Source organism: Trachinotus anak, unplaced genomic scaffold (assembly GCF_046630095.1).
Source record: "Trachinotus anak isolate AG129_WGS33_773 ecotype Australia unplaced genomic scaffold, CSIRO_AGI_Tana_v1 ptg000015l, whole genome shotgun sequence".
NCBI classification, from domain to species: domain Eukaryota; kingdom Metazoa; phylum Chordata; class Actinopteri; order Carangiformes; family Carangidae; genus Trachinotus; species Trachinotus anak.
Window position 1 is genome coordinate 17,022,229 of NW_027273866.1, and position 25,010 is coordinate 17,047,238.

A 25,010-nucleotide genomic window follows, 5' to 3' on the forward strand; every position below is an offset into this window, starting at 1 on the left:
TTCTTAACAGAGCGCTGGGTTCACACACACACACACACACGGTCCATCTTTTCTCTCTGGTTTCTAAGTGAACCTCCGGAGCTTTATTCTGGAGGGACATCAGAGATGATGATATCCTCAGGAAGTGAGGTCACACTGAACCAGATCAACATGTGGACCATGTCTGTGAGTTCAGGTCTGACTCAGGACTCTGAGGAGGAGACCATGTGATCTGTCAGTGGGTCAGTTGGTAACACAACATGAATGAGAGGCGGGAAACATAATCACTGAGGAGAAAGAAGGTCAAACCAGCTAACTAGTAGTAACCAGACTAGTTAGTCTGGTTACTACTAGTTAGCAGAGCGGTGGGAACTGAAGTGTGTTTAACTGGGTGTAATTCAACTACTTTTGAAACGTTAACGTACATGTGATGATTCAGTGTTCAGTCTGTGAACGCAGCCTCACACTCATCTGACCTGCAGCACAACAACGACACAACAAACACACATAGAGGTCAAACAGGCTGAGAGCAGAGACCTCCTGTGGGTGTGAGTCTGTTTGGACTCAGTCTAACCTGAACTAAAGACCTTTAATCACACACTGACACAAACACAAACTACCTGCCTGGACCGGTCACACCTGAGCTCCTGACCCACAAACACAGCTGATCCACACACTGCACAATCACACACATACTAAAGTGTGAACTTAGCATCAGGCTACATACACGTCAGCTACATCTGGTAAATAAAGGAGGCGGAGTTCATTAGTAGGTCTGAGCCAATGGAGGCAATGGCTGATGATGACCAGCATCATGACTCCACCCACCAAAAAGACGTTACTGTCCATCAAACAGGCAGAAGTGACAGACGTACAGGTCAACACGTAACAACAAACACGAAACTGATTCATGGAGGCGCTCACATGTCACATGTTCAGTAGACTCCGCCCACACATCAGGTACACAGTGAATATGGAGCAGACAGAAGTCAGAGAGGGTCGACAGTCATCACACACACACACACACACGCGCACGCACACACACACACACACACACACACACACACACACACACACACACACACACACACACACACGGTTGTTGTGTCAGGTGTTGACGACGTCACATGTTTCCAAACACAGAAACCTCCTGCTGGGAAAATCACAGATCTGTTTCCTCCCCTTTAAAGCTCTAATCTCCCCGTCCCTTTAATTCTGGGAAAGGTTTAAAGCCACACACACACACACACACACACACACACACACACACACACACACACACACACACACACACACACAGCGGTTAAATCAGGCCGAGCTCCTTCTACCCTCAGACTCACTGCTCTACTGTACAGGCCTGAGGCTGACTGTGTGTGTGTGTGTGTGTGTGATGACTGTCGACCCTCTCTGACCAGTGGTCCTCGTGAGACCAAAGTCTGGTCCTAATGAGACGTCTCTGAGGTCCTGGTTCAGGTCTGCGTTACAGTCAGGCTGTCCACAGTGAATGGAAGTCAGCCCAATGTCCTGATAAGGATAGCTGCACAAACTGTGTGTGTGTGTGAGTGTGTGTGTGTGTGTGTGTGTGTGTGTGTGTGTGTGATGTAGACACACAGTGAGTCATCCTCCAGCAGAGTAGAGCTGCTCTCTGCAGTCTCATCCAGTGTTGTCTTCATGTGTGTGTCAGTCCCTGAAGGCAGCATGTACACAAACAGCAACACACACACACGACCAATTCAACAACACAAAGCTTAGACAGAGTTAAATACACACGGCTCATATTATTGTCTGTCCACAGGTAAACTGAACAGGTGCTGTGGCTGTTTCCACTGGTGCTGAGTCACTGATCACTTTATTAGGAACACCTCACTGACACTGGAGGAGACTAGAATCATTATCAGGACTACTTTGATCAATCCTGAGATCAGGATTATTTAACACCATTACTCACTGACTCACATTTATTGAACTTTTAAAAAGCACAGAGCATTTTTTTAATTAAACGTTTTAGAGAGCGTAGCCTGTGAGCAACACAACGCAAGTCTCTGAACCAGCAAACTGCTCGAGATGATGCAAGGGGGGGGTCCTGGATCCAGATGTTGAATTTTCCTCTGAGACTCTGGATCCATGTTGACATGACTGCATCACATTCATTGCTGCAGGTCTCCTGTTCTACCACATCCCAAAGGGGATCCACTAGGTCCAGGTCTGAGACTGAACTGGACTCAGTGTGATGTTGATGAAACCAGTTTGTGACGTGGATCATTAACCTGCAGGAAGCAGCTGTTAGAAGACGGTGAACTGTGGCCATGAAGGATGAACATGGTCAGAGTGAGACATTCAGACCAGGACCGACTGGTGTTAGGACCCAAAGTGAGTCGGAAGAGAAAGAGAGGCTCAGATCCTCTCCTCTGATTGGCTGACTGACCTGTTGTTACTAGAGCTCCAGAGAGAAGCCTGAGAGAGGAGATGGTTTTTGGTTCTTTAATATCTTCTGATGATATCAACACTTCAGATAGAACACAGGAGAAGTTAAAATATGGAGCTTTACAGATTTTTAAACATGGCTGAAATGTGCGAGCTTTGACTGATCGTGGTCAGAAAACAAAAGTAAAATCTGAGTGAACTGTGGCACCAGACTGAACCTCAGAGTTCCAGTGTGTTGTCTGGTGGATTTCCTCAGGTGTACAGTTCAGTATCCATTCTGACTGAAAAGTCTTCATGTTGGTTTGTCTTGGTCACTCGTCAAATGACAAAACTGATTTAAAATCTGAATAAACTTTTAAATCAGGATCAGTGGTACTGTAGAGTTTAGAGACAAGAAAACTCTGATTAGTCAGAGACAAATTCAAAGTTTCTGTTCACTAACACTGAGGTTGTTTGAAGAAACGTGACACAGGAGAATGAGGAAAAACCAGGACCAGGACCAGGACCAGAAACCAGCAGACTCTGTGGAAAGCATTTACAGAGAGGCCTGAATTCAGTCTTTAAACTGAGTCCACTAAAATCAAGTCAGCTGCACTGATCTGAGACCTGATCTGACCTGAGACTCAAAAGCAAAAACTTGTAAAAACCAAAAACTACAAACCTCATTCAATCTTCAGGTCTAAAGTCAGAGGCAGAGTTCATTCAGGGATCAGAGCTGGTTTTCATTTATTCATGTCAAAGAGCAGGAGTGGAGACAGAAGACAGACAGACACGAAACTAAATATTAAAACCACTATCTGTCCCAGATCCAGATCTGGCTCCATCTCACACAGGTTCTGTCTCTGTCCCCTGATCTCAGGTCAAATTTAACTTTGCTGTTTTATTCATGTCAAAAAAAGACTTTTACATCCTCTTTCTCTCTCTCTCTCTCTCTCTCTCTCTCTCTCTCTCTCTCTCTCTCTCTCTCGCTCTGTTACATAAGCTCTCTTGCTCTATTTCTGGACCGAGGATCTCTCAGAGAAGCTGCCGAGTCAGTGGGATGGCTAAAAATAACTGCAGACATCTGATTGGTTGACAGCTCGCTGCTCCTTCTGGTAATAAGGCGGAGGAGGCAGAGGGGTGAATGAAAACCAGCAGACAGGACTCAAAGAAGACTTCATTCACTGTCAGTGTGTAGTGGAAAAAAACATCTGATTGGTAAATTGGGCCAAATATGGAACAAAGCCAACCAATCGCTGCAAGGCGTCGCAGTGTCAGTGCTATCTGATTTGAGAGGTCCCTGAAGAGGTCCCAGTGTTCTTGAGGATGTTTCAGAGGTTCTACTGAGGGTTGTTGGGTCCTTAAATAACTTCCAGAGGTCCTTACAAAGTTCCAAACTTTCCTGAGGTCAGAGTTCCTGCATGAGGTTGAGTGAGGCCCCAACGAGTTTACAACACTTAATATCTTCTTCTTAAATGAAGGTCCTGGTGGAGGTTCCAGGCGTCTCCAGAAGGTGAGTGAAGTCAGTGAGAAAGCTTAAGAGGTTGTTGAGAAGTTTCCACTGGTACTAAAAGGGCTTGTGGAGGTAATGTGGGTCCTAAAGAGGTTGTAGAGTTCACTGAGGAGGCTCCTTGCATAAAACTTGTCAAGGTCCTGTCAGAGGTTCCTTGAGGAAGACTTAGAGGGCCCTTTGAAGTTATGGGTTCCAAAGGTTCCAGGTGTTACTGAAATCATTGACAAAGTTTTCATGGAATTTTAGAACCTTCTAATTCTAATTCTAATTCTGGAGGCCTCTGAAAAGGTTCCAGGGTCTCTTGACAATATATTAAAAAAATTTAAGGGGTCCTAGAAGAGTTTCCATTGGTTCTGTGGAGGTCAAATATAAAGCTCCAGCTTTGCTTGAGGCTTGCAGAGGACCTTCAAGAGGTTGTCAAGGTCACTGAGAAGTTGGCAGTCACAGAGGAAATAGGTCTTTTGGAAATAGAAGGTTCTATGGATCTTGTGAAGGTTCGGGAAGGAGGACCTGGAGGAGGTCGTTAAAATCACTGAGAAGGTTCCAGCGGTCACTGACGAGGTTCTTGAAGAGATTTCAGAGGTCTCTGAACAGATTTCACAAGTTCTTAAAGTGATTCCATGTGGGTTTAGAAAGTTGCAGTTATAGAGAACATTCAAGAGGTCCTCTACAAAGGTGCAGAGATCCTTGAAAAGACTTCAAAGGTCCTTAAATAGATTATAAAGGTTCTTAGAGGAGGCTGGGGTCAGCTAGAAGGTTTGTGCAGTGAGGACTTATCAGAGATGTGTGAGGAGCTTTTAAGAGTCTCTGAGACAGTTTTCAACATCACTGAGTCCTTAAGGTGATCATGGAGGTGAGGTGATCCTTGATTTAGTTTTAGAGGTCACTAATTAGATTCTGGGCACTTGAGGAAGTTGTATACATACATGAGGAGCTTTTGTATGTCCTTAAAGAGATTCTAGAGGTGCTTCAGGATGCTGTATACATCTTGAGAAGACTGTAGATTTCCTTGAGAAGGATCAAGTGATCCTTGAGGAGGTTTCAGAGGTCTCTGAGGAGGTTGTAGGAGTCCTTGAGTTGGGTCTATAGGTCACTGAGGAGACTGAAGACCTGCTTCAGGATATTCCAGGAGTCCTTAAATTACCTGTAGCTGAATGTAAGCAGCTGTTGCTATGGTTACCTGCAGTTTAATACAATGATTAAGCTGTTGACCTGAATGGTGTCTGAGGTGATTCTGTCAGCCAATCAGAGAGCAGGATTCTCTGAGGTCATGGTATAATTGATTGCGATGGGACCTGGAAAAGAAAAATGTGTTTTCATGATGGAAATAAAATCTGACACTGTCTCTCATCCAGCTGTGACATATCAGTCACGTGATCCAGAGCAGAACAAAGAACTGGTTGAACTGGTTCTATCTCCCCCACAGCAGAAACCTGGGCTGCAGCTGGGCGACCTCCAGCCTCTGCAGAAACATCAGACTGAGCATGTGCAGCCTCCTGACCCCAATAACACACATCCTCACACTGTAATTATCACCACGGCCGCTGCTGCAGCCACAGTCCTGACCACAGCACGCATCCTGCTGCAGCGCCACATAACTCCCACCGCCGCTCAGGAGACAAGTCAGGACCATTCATCTCTGCTGACAGACACAGAGACAGGGATAGAAACAGGAGAGGTGGAGGAGGGAAGCAGCCAGGCAGAAAATTCACATTTTACAGTTTTATCAGCCGGAACGATGTGAGAGCGAAGCTTGGAAACTTTGTGTCTGTCCATGAATCCGTCCCCCCTCTCTCCCCAGCTGTCAGAGATAGATTTCTTTTTCTTCAGCTCAGTTTCAGCTCGTTTCAGACAGATCTGCTGTCATGACGCAAAAAATGTTCCACGAGCTTCAGTAACTCTGCAATGTCTTACTCAGCATTTCTGTCCTCGCTCTTTGTGAGAAATGAAGCTCGTCAGCTCCACTGATCAGCTGATACAACAAACAGAAACCTTCGCGATTTCATCAAAGTTAAGCCTGTGAATATTCTCATTTGTCCAGGTCATAGTATCTCAAAGGAGTTTTAAATCGAAAGCAACTGGACTTGGTTATTTGTCCAACTGACCAGTTGGACCAGTCCCAGCCTGGTCAGGTGCGAGAAAGAACTGATGAAGCCTCTTGGATGAGAGGTGAAACGTCTTCCTAGACAAATAACCAAGTCCAGTTGCTTTCAAATCAAAGTTAAGCAACGATTATTCTGTGAAGACAAAAACAAACCAGAGCTACAACCTCAGCAGAAATGAGCACACCTTCCACACCTGAGAGAGCAGGTTATGAGAAAATGACCTTTAACTTCTAATTATTAATACATGTTTAAAGGTCCATATAGTATAAAGGTCAGGGTCGGTTCTCTCTGAGGATCCACAGGAACTTTATTTGAAGGGTTCTATATTTTCCACCTGATTTCTGAAACTTTGCTCATAATTTTCTATTAGCTGATATTTAGATGGTAATTATGGTGACAGTGTTAATAACTTGTTCAATTTAAACTAGTGGTTCAGTGATGAGGTGAAGATCCATCACTAGAGACAAAACAGAGAAGGAACCACTCATTGGTTAGACCCTGAATCGGACCTGGAAATACACGACTGAAGCACCTGTTCCTCCGCCTTCAGGCTGCAGCTGCTGGGTGGAGGCTGAACGAGCCTCCTGACGTCTTACATAAGCCCCCTGTACGCTGTGTATTATTCTCTCTTAATCCTCACACTGGGAGAGATAAGTCTCCCCAAGGTGGGATTTCTGCCGCTGCTGCACGTTCACGTTTCCTCACTCTGTGATCCGACTCGTCCTGTGAAGCCTGAACAGCTGATCCGCGTCTCAACGTCTTCACGCTCTTTACATCCACACGAGCTCTTCGATAATCTCACCACCACCCAGCTCTGGATCTGTTTGGGGGGGGGGGGGTCTCATCCATCCATCCTCTTCCTTTCATCCGAGGTCAGGTCTCTGTAGCAGCAGGTCAAGCAGAGTAGTCCAGACGTCCCTCTCCCCAGCAACATCTTCCAGTCCCTCCTGGAGGATCCTGAGGCGTTCAGAGTCTACCTGGAGGACTCCTCCAGTGGGAGGACACATCTGAACCAGATACCCGGACCACCTCAACTGGTTCCTTTTGACTTGACGGAGCAGTGTTCAGTTTGACATCTGCTCATGAAACAAGATGCCCTGCACATAAACTCATCTCTTATTCTACGTTTTAGTTTTAAACTCGTCTCTTCTTCTCTGTTTTTGTTGTAAACTCGTCTCTTCTTCTCTGTTTCCTCCTCCATCCACTCTCCTCCAGAGTCTTCAGCCTCTAAAACAGAGACTTTCAGAAACTGGACCCATTTTAGTCTAAAGCTCCAGGTTGTGTTGTAGTCTGGACGGACACAAACAGAGACCTTTGGAAACAATGACGTAGACGCCCTCGGTGGCTCCTGATTGGCTCTCATCAGCCTGGACTACCAGTGGTGAAACAACATGGAGAATGAATGAAAGTGTTACTGTCCTTGTTGTCTTTGCAGCAGCTGTTGTTCAGCTCAGTTCTGGATTTGAACTCTACAACTGTCTCTGCTGTTCCTCCTTCAGAGGATTTACTGGAAATAACCAACTGAGAGGAGACAACCTGCTTCCTGTTTACACCGTCACCACATGACGCCACGTGAACGGTCGTCAGTATCAGTGTGGATGTGGAAGTTAGGACGGCGTTCGGAAGGAATCTGATAAATCAGTGACATCATCACTGACATCATTTCAGTCCTTCTATCTTTATCTCTTTTTATTCAGTTTAATCTCTGTTCTATCATTTCTTTCATCTGACATCACTGTTGTTTTGTCTTGCATCTTCTGATTCTGGTTTATTGTTGTAACCTGCTGTAATAGTTGAAACTGTATGTTGAATGTTGGAGCGTTTAATCCACCGTCCTGCTTCTGATGTTTTTACTGAGTGAATGTGTTTGATCTTCCCGGAGCTTTGGTGCTTTTACCTTCCACAAAGTTCCTGAGCTTCAGCTCTTACATTAAAGTTCCTGTTGGAGAATGTACAGAACGTACAGAACGTACAGAACGTACAGAACGTACAGAACGTGACAGAACGTAGAGAACGTGGGAGGAGGAGTGTGGATGCTCGTCTCTCAGCATCATTAGGAGGATAAATCTCATTCTGTTCTGGCTGCAGTGTGTACAGTTCCCTCAGCAGCTCGTATGACGAATCATGGCCTGCATGAATCACACACACACACACACACACACACACACACACACACACACGGTGGATGTATATCTGTGTCAGTGTGATGATTGAGAGGACATAAACTTCCTGTGCCTCTGTATGAATCACAGCCAAACACAGTCCGAGCCATAAACATGATGCATGTGACACACACACACACACACACACAACTGTGTGAATACATTACACATCATTACAGCAGAGGAACGGCCTCCACACACCAGCGGCCATATTTATCTCATCTCCACCTCCTTCTCAGCTCCCATCATGCACTGGGACAAGATTTATATTCATCCTCCTCTCCTTTCTTGTTTCCTCCTTTCCTTCCTTGTTTCCTCCTCTCCTCTCCTCTCCTCTCTCATTTCCTCCTCTCCTTTTATTTCCTCCTCTCATTTCCTCCTTTCCTCTCCTGTCTTCCCTCCTCTCCTCTCCTCTAGTTTCCTCCTCTCTTGTTTTACTGGAGAAGCTGGACCCAGAGAGCGAGTTTGTGTGTTTGGATGTTAATTAACGAGCGCCGTCCCTGATGAAGAAATCAATCGATCACTTTCACTGACGATTAATCTGCTGATTATTCTCCAGATTGATCAGATGATGATTTAATCTCCTCATCATCAGAAAACCAACACGTCTGAGAAGCTGGAGCGCCATTAGCGTCCTGAGGAAACACATCAACTTCCTGTAACATCCAGCAGCGACAGAGAAACGTTTCCTCTGGGCGACAATGATGTTTGTTGATCACACAAACAGGAAATGAATTTTTCTTCCTCTCTGTCTCTCGGTGAGTCGTCTCCTCCCATCTGAGCTGCTGCTCCTCCTCCTCCGCCGGTCGCAGCCGGTCCACAACAAATCCAAACAGACGTGGTTTCATTTCTTCAGCCAAATGTTCAGTGGGACAGAAAAGGGCCCGTCACAGCGGCTGGTAACGAGCAGAGATGTTCGCAGAGCAGCAAAGCATCACTCTGCCGTCTCCACCTCCAACCAGCAAAAGTTCAACGTGTCAGCTCACCTCACCTGATCTGTGTTTGGAGGGATGTCCCACTCTGATCAGAATTTATTTTCCCCATGTTGCTGGTGGTTTAGAGCCTGTTGAGGCTCAGGAGTCAGCTGACAGGTGAAGGAGGCTCAGGCCTGTGTGACGTCAGTGTGTTTGATTAAACACTAGAACAGAGGCAACGGGATCTGCTTCATTTACAGCTGAATAAAGAAACTCAATGATTTGTTGTTACTGGACGTTAACAACACAGACACCGAGGCAGCTCCAATCATTGGGCTCAGAGCTGCAGCGACTGCTCCTCCTCCTCCTCCTCCTCCTGCAGCCGGCTGGCAGGAAACGGGAGTGGGCCAACAGCGCTCCTAGTAATGTGCTGCACTCCATCCTCATTACTGCATATTAACACTTATTAACACAGTAAACCCACAGCTAATGGCTGATAAACACAGGAACACATCGGGAGGAGGGGGTGGGGAGGGGGTGGGGGGTGGGGGAGGGGGGTTGGGGGGGGTGGGGGGGGACAATGGTGGAGTGGGCAGTGTTTCCTGGTTGTGAGGAAACTCTCCACAGCTGGGAGAGAGAGAGTGATTAAAAAACAATTATAATTAATCACAATTTCCCCGAGAAGGTAAAGTGAGAACAGGTCAAATATGGAGAGTTAATGATTTCATCAAAGTAGAGAAATATGCTGATTTATGGCTGCACGCGCACACACACACACACACACACACACACACAAACTGACTGTTTATGTCATCGTGTCCATGTTTAGGAACAAACTACAGGAAGCTGTTAAAAGTTTCATCTTCAACAACCTGTTTTTCCATATGGACGGAGAATGTTGATACCTGTGTCAGCGTCTGTGTCAGCGTCTGCGTCTGCGTCTGCGTCTGCGTGGCAGCTCAAACCAAGCTGAGTGAGTGGACTCAGGTTCTGGACTGATGGACTTTCAGTGGACGGCTTCATGATCCTGCACCTTTCACTGAACCATAAACCAAACTCAGTGGAACTGACTTTTCATTTTCAGTAAAGTGGAACCAGCAGCTTCCTGACGGATGATTGGGTGATCAGCTGCATCTGTAGACAACATGAACTCTTGTGGTCTGCAGCCTCTTCACTTCACTGTCCCCGCTGTCATCAGACTAAAGGACTCCTGCAGGCTGTGTCTCTGGATCTGCGTCCAGCTGCCAGGACTCCCGCCGCCTGATGCTGCTGTTTGTTGTCGGTGGAGACGAGGGGAGAGCCGGCCGGCGTTCACTTATAATCCTGAAGTTTTGGATAATCCAGATCGTCCGTGCCAAAGGGAGGCAGCTGGGGGAGGAGATCCATCAGAGGCCACGTGCTCAGTGGGAGTCTTCAGCAGAGTTTATGTGGAGTTAAAGAGGAAAACACAGCAGATTCATGACGTCAGAGAGGGAGAGGAGAACGTGAGTTTCTGAAATACTGAGCTGACAGTTCACACTCAGTCCACAGGACTGGGCCTCATTCCCATCATCCTCACTGGATCCAGACCAACTCATCTGACCCACATCCATCTGTCAGTGACTCATCTGAAGCCGAGTCTGTGGTTGGATACAGAGCTGAGCCAATCAGAGCTCTGAAGGAAGGTGGGACACAAACAGCAGCAGTGAGTTAAAGCTCCATGTTTTATCTGAAGTGTTGATCTCCATCATTAAAGAACCAAAAACCGTCTCAGTGTAGTTTTACATCTCCTCTCTCAGGCTTCTCTCTGGAGCTCTAGTAACAACAGGTCAGTCAGCCAATCAGAGGAGAGGATCTGAGCCTCTCTTCTGATTGGCTGACTGTTTTCTGTGTGATCCAATAAAAATATAGCAGATTTCAGGTAAACACTCAGAGAAACACACTTTCTAACAGTCAGTGAAAGCACCACTCCTCAGCTCCACCTGAAACTGTCAAATCTGAGTTCAGCTGAAATGATTTTACACATTAACTGAGATAATCACACACACACACACAGACAGTGTTGTAGTGTTGTACTTCGAGTGGCTGATGAGATGAAACAGATTCATTTCATCATCAAAACTGAAAATATTGAATTTTTACAGTTTTTGCTTTGAGGCTGATTTAATTCATTGATCGATTATTGAAACAGCTGCAGATTCATTTTCTGTGGATTCTCTCATCAGCTGATTCACCTGTACCATAAACACACAGGACCTTCATCATCATCATCCTCTCCCTAAAGCTTCCATCCACCAAATGTAAAACCAACGCACAGCTGTTGCATCCTAATCCCCCGTCCTTGCTCTGTACCCCCCCCCCGTCGCGGCCGGCTGCAGACGCCTCTCTGCTCCACATCAGGAGGAATTACTGGTCAAACTCTGAGTTTCCATCAGGGAGACGTCAGCAGCCTGAGCAGTGTGAATGTAAGTACCAGAGTGTGATGTAATACGCCTCCTCGCCCTCTAATCTGTGACATATAAGATTACAGATAATCTGAGTGAGCAAGCTGACGTCACACACACGACAGATGACTGACAGGAAACTCTCTGACACGACGCCTCTGTCACGGTCACGGACACCGAACAGAAGACCAACGCTGCCAAAATCAACATTATTTCATTAAACTGGAAGTTTGAACAGTTTTTTTTGGTCAGGAAAGAGAGGAGAAAAGGAAACAGTGGAACAGAGCAGAGGAGGGATGGATTCGCTGCTCAGGGAATCTTTGTCATTTTTTTTTCTTCATCTAAACTCAGTCGACAAAATCAACCAGTCTGCTGAAAAGCGTAGCTTTGTCTCTATCATTACATGACTGTTTTGGCTGACTGTCCTCAGGTAAACAATCCAAATCCTGCAAGGTTGGATGGTGGGTCCAGGTGGGCAGGGCTGAGAGCAGTGCTTTGTTGTGACATCACAAAGTTCCAGAAGTCCTGACGGCTGGTTTTAAGGCTCAGTGTCTGAATACAGGCTGTGTGCATTTCTCTGTGGACTGAGGCTTTGATACTTTCACAGTATTAATATAGAACCTAGACCTGCTTTATAATCACAAACACATGGACATCTGCCTTTAGACTGTGGAGCTTTAAACCTTCCTCCTGCTCATTAACAGATTCTTTCCTAATTCAATTCAGTTTTACTTATATAGAGTCAAATCAAACACACACAAACTGAAGACTTTACAGAGTCAAGTTGAGACCTGACAATATTATAGAGAGAAACCAACTGATCAAGATCACTGTGAGCAGCTGGTGACAGTCCAGAGGAAAAACAGGAGGAAACCTCCAACAGACCCAACCTTAACCTTTCCTCTCGTGGAGGATTTTAAAACACACAAATCCATGTCTGAGTCTGAGGGTTTGCACAGTGAAGCGCAGTGAGTCAACAGACTCTACGTGTGAGTGAAGCTGTCTTTAAATCCTCCATGAGTCTGAGAACAGTTTCCAAACTTTCCTCAGAGAGAGCAGCTGACTATATTCTACTGTAAAAGAAAAACAAAACAAAACTTTACTGTAAAAAAACACCATAAAGACAAATGAAAGCACCATCAGAAATCACTAGATACACCACCTCAAGGTTCTACGCCTCCACCAACCAATGAAGCTGCAGGAAACATGGTCACTATCTCTCCTTTCTGAGTTACAGCATTGAATAACAGCCAGAAGCGTTTTTGCAGAACATTATGATGTCACAGTGAAGTTGACCTTTGACCTTTGACCACCAAAATCTAACCAGTTGATGCTGGAGTTCAAGTGAATGTTGGTGCTGAATTAGCAGAAGTTCCCTCCATGCGTTCCTGAGAGAACGGGACAGAACCTGAAGCCTGTCGCTGGCCCAGAGGCGTGAAACCCTCCTCCAGCTGTGCAGATGTGTTTTTAAAAGGTGACGACTGAGAAACATCTGTTTAGACACTGCAGAGTCAGAGTCTACTGTAAAATCACAGGAACATTACAGAGACTCCACAGCTAACGAACCAGATCACAGCTCCAATAAAACCTGATCCGTCCCCGCAGGGCTCAAACATCACAGGAATATTTCAGTCACTCTCGGAAGTCACTGTGACCTGGAGAGACGCTGCGGTGAGAGGGCGAGGTGACGGGGAGCTCGCCACGGTGGCTGTCATGGCAACAACAGGAATAAACCAGCATCATGATAATAATAAACAAAGGTCACTCACAGCTCATTTGAAGTCCCCACAGGACCCTGAACGTCCCAGTGATGTCACACAGGATAGGACAGGACACACACACACACACACACACACACACACACACACACACACACACACACACTGTTCTGACTCTGCTCCCACTGAATATCAGTCATCACACTGGAGACTCCATCAGGGAGCATCATCATCAGCAGCAGCCTGGTAATCACAGGTGCGTGTGTGTGCGTGTGTGTGTGTGTGTGTGTGTGTGTGTGTGTGCAGCCTACCTGTTGTGCCTTTAGGCCAGGCATGAATCTAACATGACTGAATGAGCAAGGAAGGAACACACACTGTACAGAGCTGCAGCAGCTCATACGCGCACACGCACACACACACACACACACACACACACACACACGCACACACACACACGCACACGCACACACACACACACACACACACACACGCACGCACGCACACGCACGCGCGCACACACACACACACACACACGCACACACACACACACCCCCCCTCACAAGGTCAGGTTGGTGTGGGTGGTGTTCCGGTTAAACCCGTTAAATTCCTCAGATTTAAGCGTGTGCAGATGATTGTACATACACCGCATATGAACCGGCGGTCTTACCGTACACGCCCTGGCCGTGCCCGCCCTGCAGGAAGCCGGTGAGCAGCCACAGCAGCCCGAGAACTAAACCCATCTTTACATCCTCCTCTGGCCGCCTCGCTGCGTCTCTCCCCCCGGGGATGAGGTTGTCAGTTCCCGCCGCTCCTCCCTCCTCCTCCGCTCCCACCGGCGTCCCTCCGCACAGAGTCCGGCCCGGTGACCGGTTCTCATCCAAAAGATCCGAGCGTTTCCCCACCGGCAGCCCGCCACGACCCCAGCCCCGGTCAGATGTGACAGGAAGGTCCGGCTCCGCTCATCCCGGATCTAGCGTTCGTCCGCCCGGAGCAGAGCAGGAGCCTCAGCCGCGTCTCCTTGGTGGTGACATTGGAGGAAAAAGATTAAAACCCGCGTCAGTGTCCTCCAACCGGGAGGAGGTTCACACGTCCCCGCTGCCGCTCCGCCTCCACCGGGCTCCTTGTCCGCTGGTCGGTACCGGAGATACATCCACCATCCTGCGGCGAAGCGGTGGCCGCTCCGTGTCCCGTCCCGCCGTCAGCGGCTCGTCGCGGCCCGTCAGGCCGCGGAGAGGAGGAGGACAGTCGGGGTTCCGTGATGCCGTGATGCCGCCGTGAGCTCCGCCGAAGAAGAAGGAGACGCGGTGAGTCCGGTGGACTTTTACCGGTGAGCGACGTCACTGAGCGAACAGCGCGGCAGAGCGGCAGAGAGCGGAAACCGACGCGGCTTCCGGAACAAACATTTCAGAATAAAAGCAGTGACCAAACGTCGCAGCGCTTTATGGCTCTTTTCCAACATGAGACTCAGGAGAAACGTGTCATGTGCTGGAGACGTGGAGTCAGTTTTATACTGAGGCTGCGAAGGCTCCTGCAGAATTACTGATCAGTTTTACTCCTTCAGAGCTTCACTGGAAACAGAGTCTCACCTGCTGTCTACACCAGCTCATCACCGGGTATTTAAATGAATGAGAAATAAATGATAAAATCTGATAATAAAAAATAAGTAAATACAAAATATTTTACATTTTACTATTTTGACATTTTGCCATGTACAGAATCAACAGGTCATTTCTGCTGGCTCCATGAACACATCAAGAGACGACAGGCCCCCGGGGACAGACGTGAGAGTCAGCCTGCAGGGCTTCATCAGTTGGTCCAAAGGTGACGCAGGAGGGAAAGGACCAAAAGGTAGAACCTGCAGCAGGGAATCAGCCTGAGAACAACCTGAAGGATGAGGCCTGCATGATTGAAGATGTCGGTCAGCAGCGGAGCGTCTGCGTACTATGAAGACATTGTGGGACAGGATCTGACCAAGCAGACGCTCCTTCCTGCCTTAAGACCGGACCTCGTCCCCGGCCTCAGGGCTCCGGCACGTGGTCGGCTTTTATCTGGACCGCCTGGAAATGAAAAAACTCTGCTGGCCAGAGCAGTCGCCACCGAGTCAAAGGCCACGCTCTTCAACGTCAGCGCTGCCAGTTTGGTCGATTATTATTTCAGAGAGTCTGAGAAACTCATTCAAGCCCTTTTTGCAGTTGCCAGAGAATTACAGCCCTCTGTCGTCGTCACATTCACAGAGTCAAAACCGAGGTCCTGATCGGCTTTGACGGCGTGCAGTCAGGAGGAGGCGACAAGCTGCTGGTGATGGGAGCAACCAACCGGCCTCAGGATGAAGCAGCTGAGGAGCTTCCCAAAGAGGGTTTATGAGGCTTTACCAGAGGAGCAGGCTGGGTTCAAGCTGCTGAAACATCTTCTGGAGAAGACCAGGAATCCTCTGAGCCACGAAGACCTGTGGGATCTCGCAAAAGCAACAGAAGGATATTCAGGAAGCGATCTGACATCGTTGGCCAGAGATGCTGCGCTCGGGCCCATGAGAGAGTTGTGACCTGAACATGTCCGGTGTCTGGCTGCTAACGAGATACGAAACACCACAAAGAAAGACTCTGAGGACTCCCCGACACCCAACCACACAACAGCCTTTTAGTTCATTCTCACTTGTTGACAAAAGAAGAAGAAGGTGAATCTGCACCGGCCATTAAGGAAGACCAGCTCAGGACAGGTCAGACTACTTGAAGAGTTCATGAAGGGCAGCACGGAGGCCTCACAGCAGGAAGGTTGATGTTTTCAGTCAGCTGAGCAGCCGCCTTCCGTCTGTGTGGAGATCTCATCTCCTCCTCGTGCATCGTGGGTTTTCTCTGGGTGCTCCAGCTTCCTCCCACTGACCTTTACATAAACTAAAAACAGATAAATAAAAATGTTTGCATTTTAATATTTGTCTTGTTTTTCTCATCATTTACTGTCAGAGGTGCTGTTAGAGCAGTGAAACTAGACTCAGAGCCACGAGAGGCTGATGGAAAGTGATTAGTCTGGAAAATGTTTCATCATAAATCAAAGTATGAGTCAAATTTAAATTCTGACCTGAGGATGGTCCCAGGTTAAAGGTCGGAGCGTTACTACAGAGTTATTACAGTTCATCATGAGGGGACCATGAACGTCCACTCAGTAGTTGTAGAGGTGTGGTCAGACCAACAGACTCTGACACCCACAGAGCCACTCTGTGACTGTGGCTCAACAAGACTCCTCCATTAGTGACCTGAACAAGTCACAGCTGTTCACACCCAACCAGCTTCAGTTCAGCATCAGCGGAGATGAAGCGACTGCCTCAAAATAAACAGACACTTTAACCCATTAAGACTGGACGAGACTTGCAGGGTGAGATGTGTAGTATATCATTACGTTGTTTTTAAGACGTGACCAATGAAACACTTTGGGATTCACTGAAATTTGTGTGAGGAAGGTGAACTTCATCATGGGAAATGTATTTTGTTTGGACAATAGCTGACGACCTGAGCCAAGGGAGCGATAGCGAAGAAAACCATGTCCACCGCTGAAAGCATCCACAGGAGGACAGTCTGCAGCAGGTATGGTGGCTCAGCAGGGACAAATCCCTGTGTGAGAGACGTCAGTTTAATGATGGAGTTAAATGACTCCATCTGTGAGCTGATGGATGAACAGTCTGCGTAACCTTCACACATCCTTCCATCCTCATCCTTTCATTCTTCCTCATCCTCCTTCACATATCTCTCCTTCATCCTTTCCTTTGTCCCTTTCCCTCTTCTTTCTTCCTCTCTTTTCCAACCTTCCTTACATTTCTTCTTCTTTTACTACCTCTCCATCTTCTTCTTCTCTTCACTCAGCCTCATGTTTGTCTCTTTTTCATCATTCTCCTGTCCGTCCTCTCTGCTTCCTCTGCTCATCCTCCCATTTCCTTCTTTGCTTCAGCCTCTTCTTGTTCTTCCTCTTCCTCTTTTTTCCCTCTTTTTTTCTTGTTTTTTCCATTTTCCTTCTTTATTTATTTTTCTTGTTCACTTTATCAGTGTAGTTATTTTGTTTCTTCAGCTTCTCACTTTTTCATGTTGGTTGTTGACAACATGAATTTATTTCTTCTTTTTAGTATATTAATATGTTGGTCCTGGACACCACACACACACACACACACACACACACACACTCCCTGCTGCTTGTATGACCTCTTCTTCCTGTGACAGACCTGATTCCCTGCTGTTTGATGACAGTTATCTGAGAGACAGTCACACAGAGACTGAGACACACTGGTCCCACAGAGTTTCACTTCATGCTCGTGCAGATCAACATGTGTTCACACGTGATCTTCTCAGAGCTGCAGCTTCTCAACACTGTCGCCCATCAGTGTTTATCCAACATGAATGGTTGCTGTAGGGATGAACTATCTGATGATCTGATACTGTGGACGATCTTACTTCGTCACATGATCGACTTTTCAGAGGAGTCGAACAGATCACCTTGTTAAAGGTTCTATATTTAGATAATTAATTTCAAAAGTTCAGTCTCTGCTAATCAGACTGCACTGACTGGTCAACAGCTAGCTGCTAACAGACCATGTTAACTGGTCAACAGCTAGCTGCTAACTTTAGCTGGTGTCTTTGCTCTGCTCTGCAGCCTCTGTGAGTTTGGCACATGAACCAGTTATCGGCTCCATCTGCAGGACCAGAAACCTGCTTAACAACAAAACTGCTCTTTATTTTCAACCGTAATAAACAACATGAAATATTTCCCCCTCATCCAAATAGTTCCTGAGGTCCAGTATGACCCCTGGAGCAGGAACTGCTTTACATTAGCATTTCACTTTGTTTTGTGGTCGAATCATTGGATTTCACTTCTGTCCTCCTTAAACTTTAGGAAATGAGTGTTGATCTGCTTCTTTATTGCTGGAGGACAAGTGGTGACGGAGTTTACAGCTGCAACATCACTTGGTTCAGCAGCGATGAACAGTTGTGTGTCATCAGCGTAACTATGGAAACATACGTTGTGCTCTCTGATGATGTCACCAAGGGGGGGCATGTACAGCGAGAATAATACAGAGCGAGGCAGCAGGTGTCACATGATCTCAGAGGCTGGTGTTTTGAAGGTGAGGACATCAGGGTCAACAGGGTCACTGAGGTCGAAGGACAAACACTGAGACCTACTTTCTGATTATTTCAGTGCAGTGGTTTGACGCTTGAAACTCTTCCAGGATGTGGTTTTCTTTAAGAAAAGAGTTTATCTGCACTGAAACTGAATCTTTTTAAGTATCTTGCTGATGAATGGGTTTGGATATCGGCCTGTAGCTGGGCTTCCTCACTGAGGCTTCTCCTACAGCTGTTTTGAAGGCACCTGGGAACGGACCAGTTTGAAGAGATGTATTTATAACTGTTTCCTGTTGCCAATCATTCATCTGGGCTCTGCAGAACTCTACAGTTTTTCATCACCGTGGGACCAAACCTCTCTAATTTCACATTTTAATTACAGCAGAGCAGCAGAGACGAGCAGCAGAATACCAAACATCTCCTCCTCCTCCTGCAGTTCATCTGTCCACATACTGAACAGTCAAATTAATAACAGCGAGTTTCCCTGCAGCACTGCTCAGCCCGGGAGTCTGCTCAAACAGCTGGGAGGCACCAAACTTTAATCAATACAATTACGTTTCTACCACAGTTTAATTTATGTTAAAGTGACGCTGGGAATCCTGCAGCATGTAAACAAATCTGTCTTCAGTCGTCTGTGGTGTAGGTCAAGTAGTTTCTTTGGGTTTCTCCGAGTGTTTTAGTTCCAGGGAATCATCAGTATTATCCTGTTGCAGTAATGGAGGGAAATAAAGAGAAAAGGATGTTGAAGCAGCTCACTTGTTCAGATGTGTTGAGATTGTTCAGATGTGAAATGGAAAAAACAAAAACTACACTTTTTATTTTTTCTAAAATTAAGTTCTTTTTATTTTAAGATGCAGATTAGTCTGAAGCTCTGTTATGTAGTTATTATTATTATTATTACTTTCATTGAAATGAGAAAGGATTTCCTCCTCACTGATTTGGAGTTTCTGGCTCCATCAGCTTCTATCAGGGGCTGTTCACAGCTGCAGTGTTTCTAACTCAGCTCATTGTCTAGAGACTTTCAAACAGTCTGAATATAAACCTGGTCCAGGTCTGGACTGCGTCACAGACAGTCCACTGAGCGGCTCTGGGTTCCTGCTGCTCTGAAGCTGGAGGAAGAGGAGGAGCTTCAACACACTGAGCCCCGCCTCCATTACAGCCGATAAACTACTGTGATGACATGAATCATTATTACTGAAGGAGAGAGAGAGAGAGAGAGAGAGAGAGAGAGAGAGAGAGAGAGAGAGAGAGAGAGATTAACATGTAATCGACGACAAACAGGAGCAACTGAAAACGAGGCTGGAACCAGTTAAACAGAGGAGTCAGACATAAAGAGCTGCCTCTGATAAAAGTCTGTGACCTTCTGGAGTCCAGGTCAATGAAAGTGGCTCACCTGGTGGCTCACCTGGCGGCTCACCAGGCGGCTCACCTGGCGGCTCACCAGGCGGCTCACCTGGCGGCTCACCTGGCGGCTCACCTGGCGGCTCACCTGGTGGCTCACCTGGCGGCCAAAAGCCAGAAAAAATAACTGAAAAAAATAAAGATATTCTGTCTCTTGTAACTTTCTCTCTGACTGATCATTTTATAAGTAAATCCAGCTCAGTCTTTGTCCCTATTTATGTCGTGTTAATAAAATCAGGATTTGACCGAAGTCCAGACATGTCCCAGGTTTAGACCTGGTCTTGTTTTCAGGTCTCAGCAGAATTTTCAGACAGAAATATGTCAAACTCCAGACTGGAGACAAAACCCGAAGCGGCCTGCTAAAGATTTGGCTCTCTCGTGTCAGATCAGTTTAAAGTCTTCAGGGACAGGGGCGACAGAAGAGAAACAGAAGCACCAGCAGAACTTCTGAAGCTTCGATCGACTCTGAACACAGAAGATCCGAACTCTCCCTGGAGCTCGTTAATGGAGAAGCTTGTTTGTCAGAAGAAGCTGGAGTGTGTGTTCCTGCGGAGCCTGTTAACCTCTGAGCATTAGCAGAATAACGTGTGCAGGGTGAGCTCTCCCTCTGACGGCTGAGACGGGCTGTGGAATGGCCTCTGAAGAGGCCGAGGACCAAGCAATTAGTCAGAGCCGAACAGATGCTCTGGGCTTTTACAGCAGACAAGGAGAGGGACGCCACGGCGCATGAAGACGGGAGGGCATGAAGATGAAGAGGAGCAGGAGGAGGAGAGAGTCTGACAAGAGGAGGAGCAGGAGGAGTGTGTGGGGGGAGGGGGGGGGTATAAATAAATACTGAGACAGTCTGACGTCCACACTGTTGTTTCATTGTCTCCTCATTTACACACAAAACTGTGTGTTTGTGTTTGTTCTGCGTCTCTGCACCAGTGATGACGCGGCTGTACAGGTGTGTGCAGGTAAAGTACAGGTGTGATTGGTTCAGACGTCTCTATAGAGCAGATTTCTCTCTTTATTTCAGCAGATTCTCAGGCGGAGTTTCAAGAAGATGACAAAGAGGTGAAACCCATGATGGGAAATGATGGAGTTCACTGAAATAAGTTTTTAAAGTCGCAGCGCAGACAGTGGCTGAGGACTCTGTGTGTGTGTGTGTGTGTGTGTGTGTGTGTGTGTGTGTGTGTGTGTGTGTGTGTGTCAGCGTCTCTGTCTCCCTCCAGCTGCTGAAATGGCGCCCGGCTCTGAGTCGTCCTGTTTCCATGGTGACGCTGTGTGTCAGCTGGCGCCGGAGTGCGGGCTGAGAACAGCAGAGATCAGCACTGTGCTGAGTCCGGTCTGTTCAGGGCCCCGAGGGCCCTGAGGGTCTGCTTCAGCTGCGGCTGGTGGAGGGAACTCTGGCGGCAAACACTCAGTCAGCAGCCTGTACAGCAGCTTCCCGCCTTTTTACTAACTGATCGTCTGCAGCCCTGAACACACAGCAGCTGATTCTGCATGAAACTCACACACACACACACACACACACACCTGGTCTGCTTCAGATGAGGTCTATCTATCATCATTTCACCTGCAGACTCAGTTTCAATGACACGACTTGTCTGTAAGACGTCAGACCAGTGTTTGTTGACCATCCATCCATCACCACCACCTCCTGACGTGGACTTTGTCGCTCTGTAGACTACGTCACCGGGCTTCTCCCTCTGCTCCTGTCATCGTTACTATGTGTGCAGGTGGAAGTGAGCGTCAGAATTTCCTCCAGTGAAGAAGAAACCACCAGAGACAAGAGCAGAGCACAGGAGGACCACGTCTGCTGGGCCGACACTACATCCAGAAGTCTTTACGGCTCCATCAGTGTCGTTCATGCAGCCGGCCCCATGGATCAGTCCGTCGTTACACACCTGACGGCTGCTGCAGTGACGCAGTCGTGAACCAGCTTTGTTCACACTCATCACTCAGCAGAAACATTCACAGCTGAGTTTGTCAACTGCACAAAGCTGCCATGAAACACAGCTGCAGTTTCTAGTTCATTCAATCTTCCTCCTTCTGCAGCTCGTCCTGTTTTTCTCCTTCATGTTATTATTTTCCTCCTCCTCCTCCTCGGTGATGAAATGAGGCCAATTCGTCCTCATTGTTGTTGCTGTCAGTTGTGTGCGTCTCTTTCTCATCTTTTGTTTGTTGCCATTGTTCTGTGTTAATGTGTTTATAAATCCTGCGCTCGCCTCCGTCGCTCTGACTCAGTGTTTGTCACACGGAGACAAAAGAAGAAGAAAAGCCGTCGTTCTGCTGATGAAGTGATCAGTCGAGTCGCTCCGAGGTTTGAAACTGGAGAAAATGGATAACACGACTCCAGCTGTTCCAAACTAACTTTCATTTTCTCTGCTGGAGCCTGAATGGAAACCAGTCTGAGCTGAACCAGTTCAACATTTCAGAGTTTATCTGCAGCTAAAGGAAACCAGAGGAGACCAGAACAGACCGACACTGAACGTCTCAGGAAAATGTCCATGTTGATTTTCCTCCAGACTCTTCCTGTCAGGGTCGACTCCATCATGGTTTGGTTAAATAAGTGAGAAAGGGGTCAGAGGTCAGGGGTCAGGGATCAGAGTGGGTTTTTTTACATAATTAGGACATTTGTGGAAACAGAATTTTCTTGAGGACATTTCTAAAAGTGAGGACGAGGTTTTTGGACATTTCAGTAAAAGAGGCAGAAGAGACGCTTTTGAAAAGTCAAGATTTGGGACATTCAGTTCAGTTCAGTTATTATTGACAGGAACATTTTTTCATGCTCTCTCTACATGTTTGAACCTCACACACTGAGATCAGCTCCTCTCATCCGGACACTGAGGACAGGAGACGTGTCCGTCTTCAGTCTACACGTCACAGACCGAGGGAATCAAACCTGCAACTCCTGGATCACTAGTGCTGAACCCAAAGAGTGGGGTGGTGATGCCCTGCTCATTAACCCCCCTGAGCTGCAGACTTCTTCTTCTCCTCTGGATCCTCATCTTTTCCAGAAAGGGGGGGGCTTCAGGGTCACGATCAGCTGTAAAAAAATAAATGTAAAAACTGTCCTGAATAATAAATTAAAAGCAGGAGACGCGGCAGGTTTGATTACCTGTCTTCAACCTGAGAGCTCTTATTTTATTCACGAGGAACACTGAAGACAACAGCACCATTCTCAGGGCCGTGGCGTCTCTCGAGGGGGGGGGGGGGGGGGGGGGGGGGGGGGGGCACCACTGGAGTTTGAGGTTCACCAGAACTAAGCATCTTTTATTCATCAGGAGAAGAAGTTAAAGAGCGGCGGCTGTCTGTGACAGAACAATGTTGTTCTTCATCGTGTCCAAGTTTAACAGGGATTGGGGGGGGGGCAGGGGGGGTTTGTCATGGTGATAAGCGTTGATTGAGTTCCAGTTTGACTGTTTAATGTAGTTTCAGTAATCAGGTGAGGGAATTAAGAGACGACTCTTAATTATAAAAGACAGCGAGGACGAAAGCTCCAGAGATGTCGTCACTCAGAAAAAAACAATTTAAAAAGAGTCTGTTCACCACAGACAGACGGAAACAGGTAAATACACAGGTCATATAAACATCAAGGCTGTGGAGGCTCCAGACCAGCAGGTCCAAACCTGCAGGATACCAGTGAGTGACAGCTACAGCAGGACCAGCCCTGCTGACCGTGGTCGTCATGGTTACAATAATAATACAAGAGAGGTGTACCCACCTTTGTCACCATGGTTACAATGATAACAGTCATGGCTTGGTTAGGTTTAGGAAAAGATGGTGATTTGGGTTAAAATAAGTACTTCCTCAACATCAGATGATCTTTGTTGTCATGGTAACAACAATAACAACGAACAGTCATGGATAATAGAAACAACATAAACCAACACTGCGTCAGCCACTGCCAGTTACAAGCTAACAAACAACATAAACAAATAAAAGATGCTAACTATGCTAACTGTTCTGATCCGTCTGCTAGTCTCTGATTCTGGTCTCAACAGACTCCTCATCTGAGTCTGGGTCTGACTGAGGCTCCAACATGAGGCTGAGTCTCTCCGATGTTTCCTCCTCTAACATCTTCATCCTCTCTGCTCTTTCACCTGGACACCTGGAGCAAGCAGGTGGTGGGTGGGGCCAAGATCTGATCCAGGTTTCTCAGCCAGGAAGTCAGAGCAGATGAGTAGATGTTCAATTCAACATGAATCATCAACAGTGACTCCAGCTGTGACACCAGGTGGAGGCGGAGCCTGACATCACCTGTGCAGTGAGTGAACACCATCGTCCGGCTCTGCTGGATTCAATCTGGAACTGGTTCTCAATTCTGACTCTGGTGGTGAACTACGACCTGTAATCTGTGGTTTTTCCTGCTCGAGGGTCGTGTTCGAGCCGTTCTGGCTCCTAAAGCTCAATAAATCTTCTTATGGATCAAAGGTTCACTGGAAAAGCTGTTTTTTGACTATTTCTTCTTTTAGGAAAAGCCTGTCAGTTGGTCAAGGTAGAGGTGTTTACAGACAGACCACAGGTAAAATGACTCTGATGGACACTGATGAAAAAGTAAGTATGAACGCTGTCAGTTTTCTGATATGAAGGTTCTGCAGTAGAAACATGTTTAATGTGAAGACGACAGAACCTCTGAGTAACAGCACTAACTGGTTTCTTCAGACTGGTCTGTAGCTGTGATCTAATCCAGTCTGTATAATGAGCTCAAGCAGTCAAGCAGTCCAGCTGACACAGGACCAGATCTAATTACCTGTGTCCATGTGAACAGGTTCATTCAGGTGCTGCCAGTTTAGAACCAGCTCCGTGTCTCTGCAGACTCCTCCTTCATTAAAACTCAGCAGGAACGTGGGGAGCTGCTGGGACCTGACCTCAGGTTGTCTGGATTGTGTCCTGAGACTCAGGCTCATTAAAACAGACTCAGTTAATGTGTTGAGCCAGAAGAGGCCCAGACCCTGAGTTCACACTCAGACCAGCTGGAGCTGGATCAGGACTCGTTTAAGACCCATCACCACCACAGAGGGTTTCAGATGAGTGACTGAGGAGAAATAAACCATCTTCAAACAAAAAAAATCTATTTATACAGCTGATCAACACTTTAAATTCAATATCAGTCAATATTCAGTACATCCATCCATTAGTCCGATGTTCACCATCATCTGGAGGTTTCACCTCATACACACAGATGCCTTTGTCTTTTCCAAGCTGCAGTGAGTTTTTCCAAAGGAATAAGAATAATAACATGTTTTACCTTTCTCGGCACTAAAGAACACCTTACATCAAAAGAAATAATAAATAAAATAAT

At 46.9% G+C, this 25,010-nt stretch overlaps 1 protein-coding gene and 1 long non-coding RNA gene across 3 annotated transcripts in view; one reads left to right on the forward strand and one right to left on the reverse strand.

The window, feature by feature from the left end:
* Positions 1-14,525, reverse strand: part of mdga2a (MAM domain containing glycosylphosphatidylinositol anchor 2a) — a 64,577-nt gene extending 50,052 nt beyond the window's left edge. For both annotated transcript variants that reach the window (XM_071498591.1, XM_071498590.1), the window contains exon 1: positions 13,885-14,525. In XM_071498591.1, coding sequence (XP_071354692.1) covers positions 13,885-13,957 — 73 coding nt within the window. In that variant the 5' untranslated portion in view covers positions 13,958-14,525. The remainder of the gene's footprint in view (positions 1-13,884) is intronic.
* Positions 14,526-14,694: 169 nt separating this feature from the next.
* LOC139633164 (uncharacterized) lies at positions 14,695-16,143 on the forward strand. The gene is made up of 2 exons (XR_011693699.1): positions 14,695-14,830; positions 14,933-16,143. It is a non-coding gene; the product is annotated as an uncharacterized lncRNA (long non-coding RNA).
* The last annotated feature ends 8,867 nt before the right edge of the window (positions 16,144-25,010 follow it).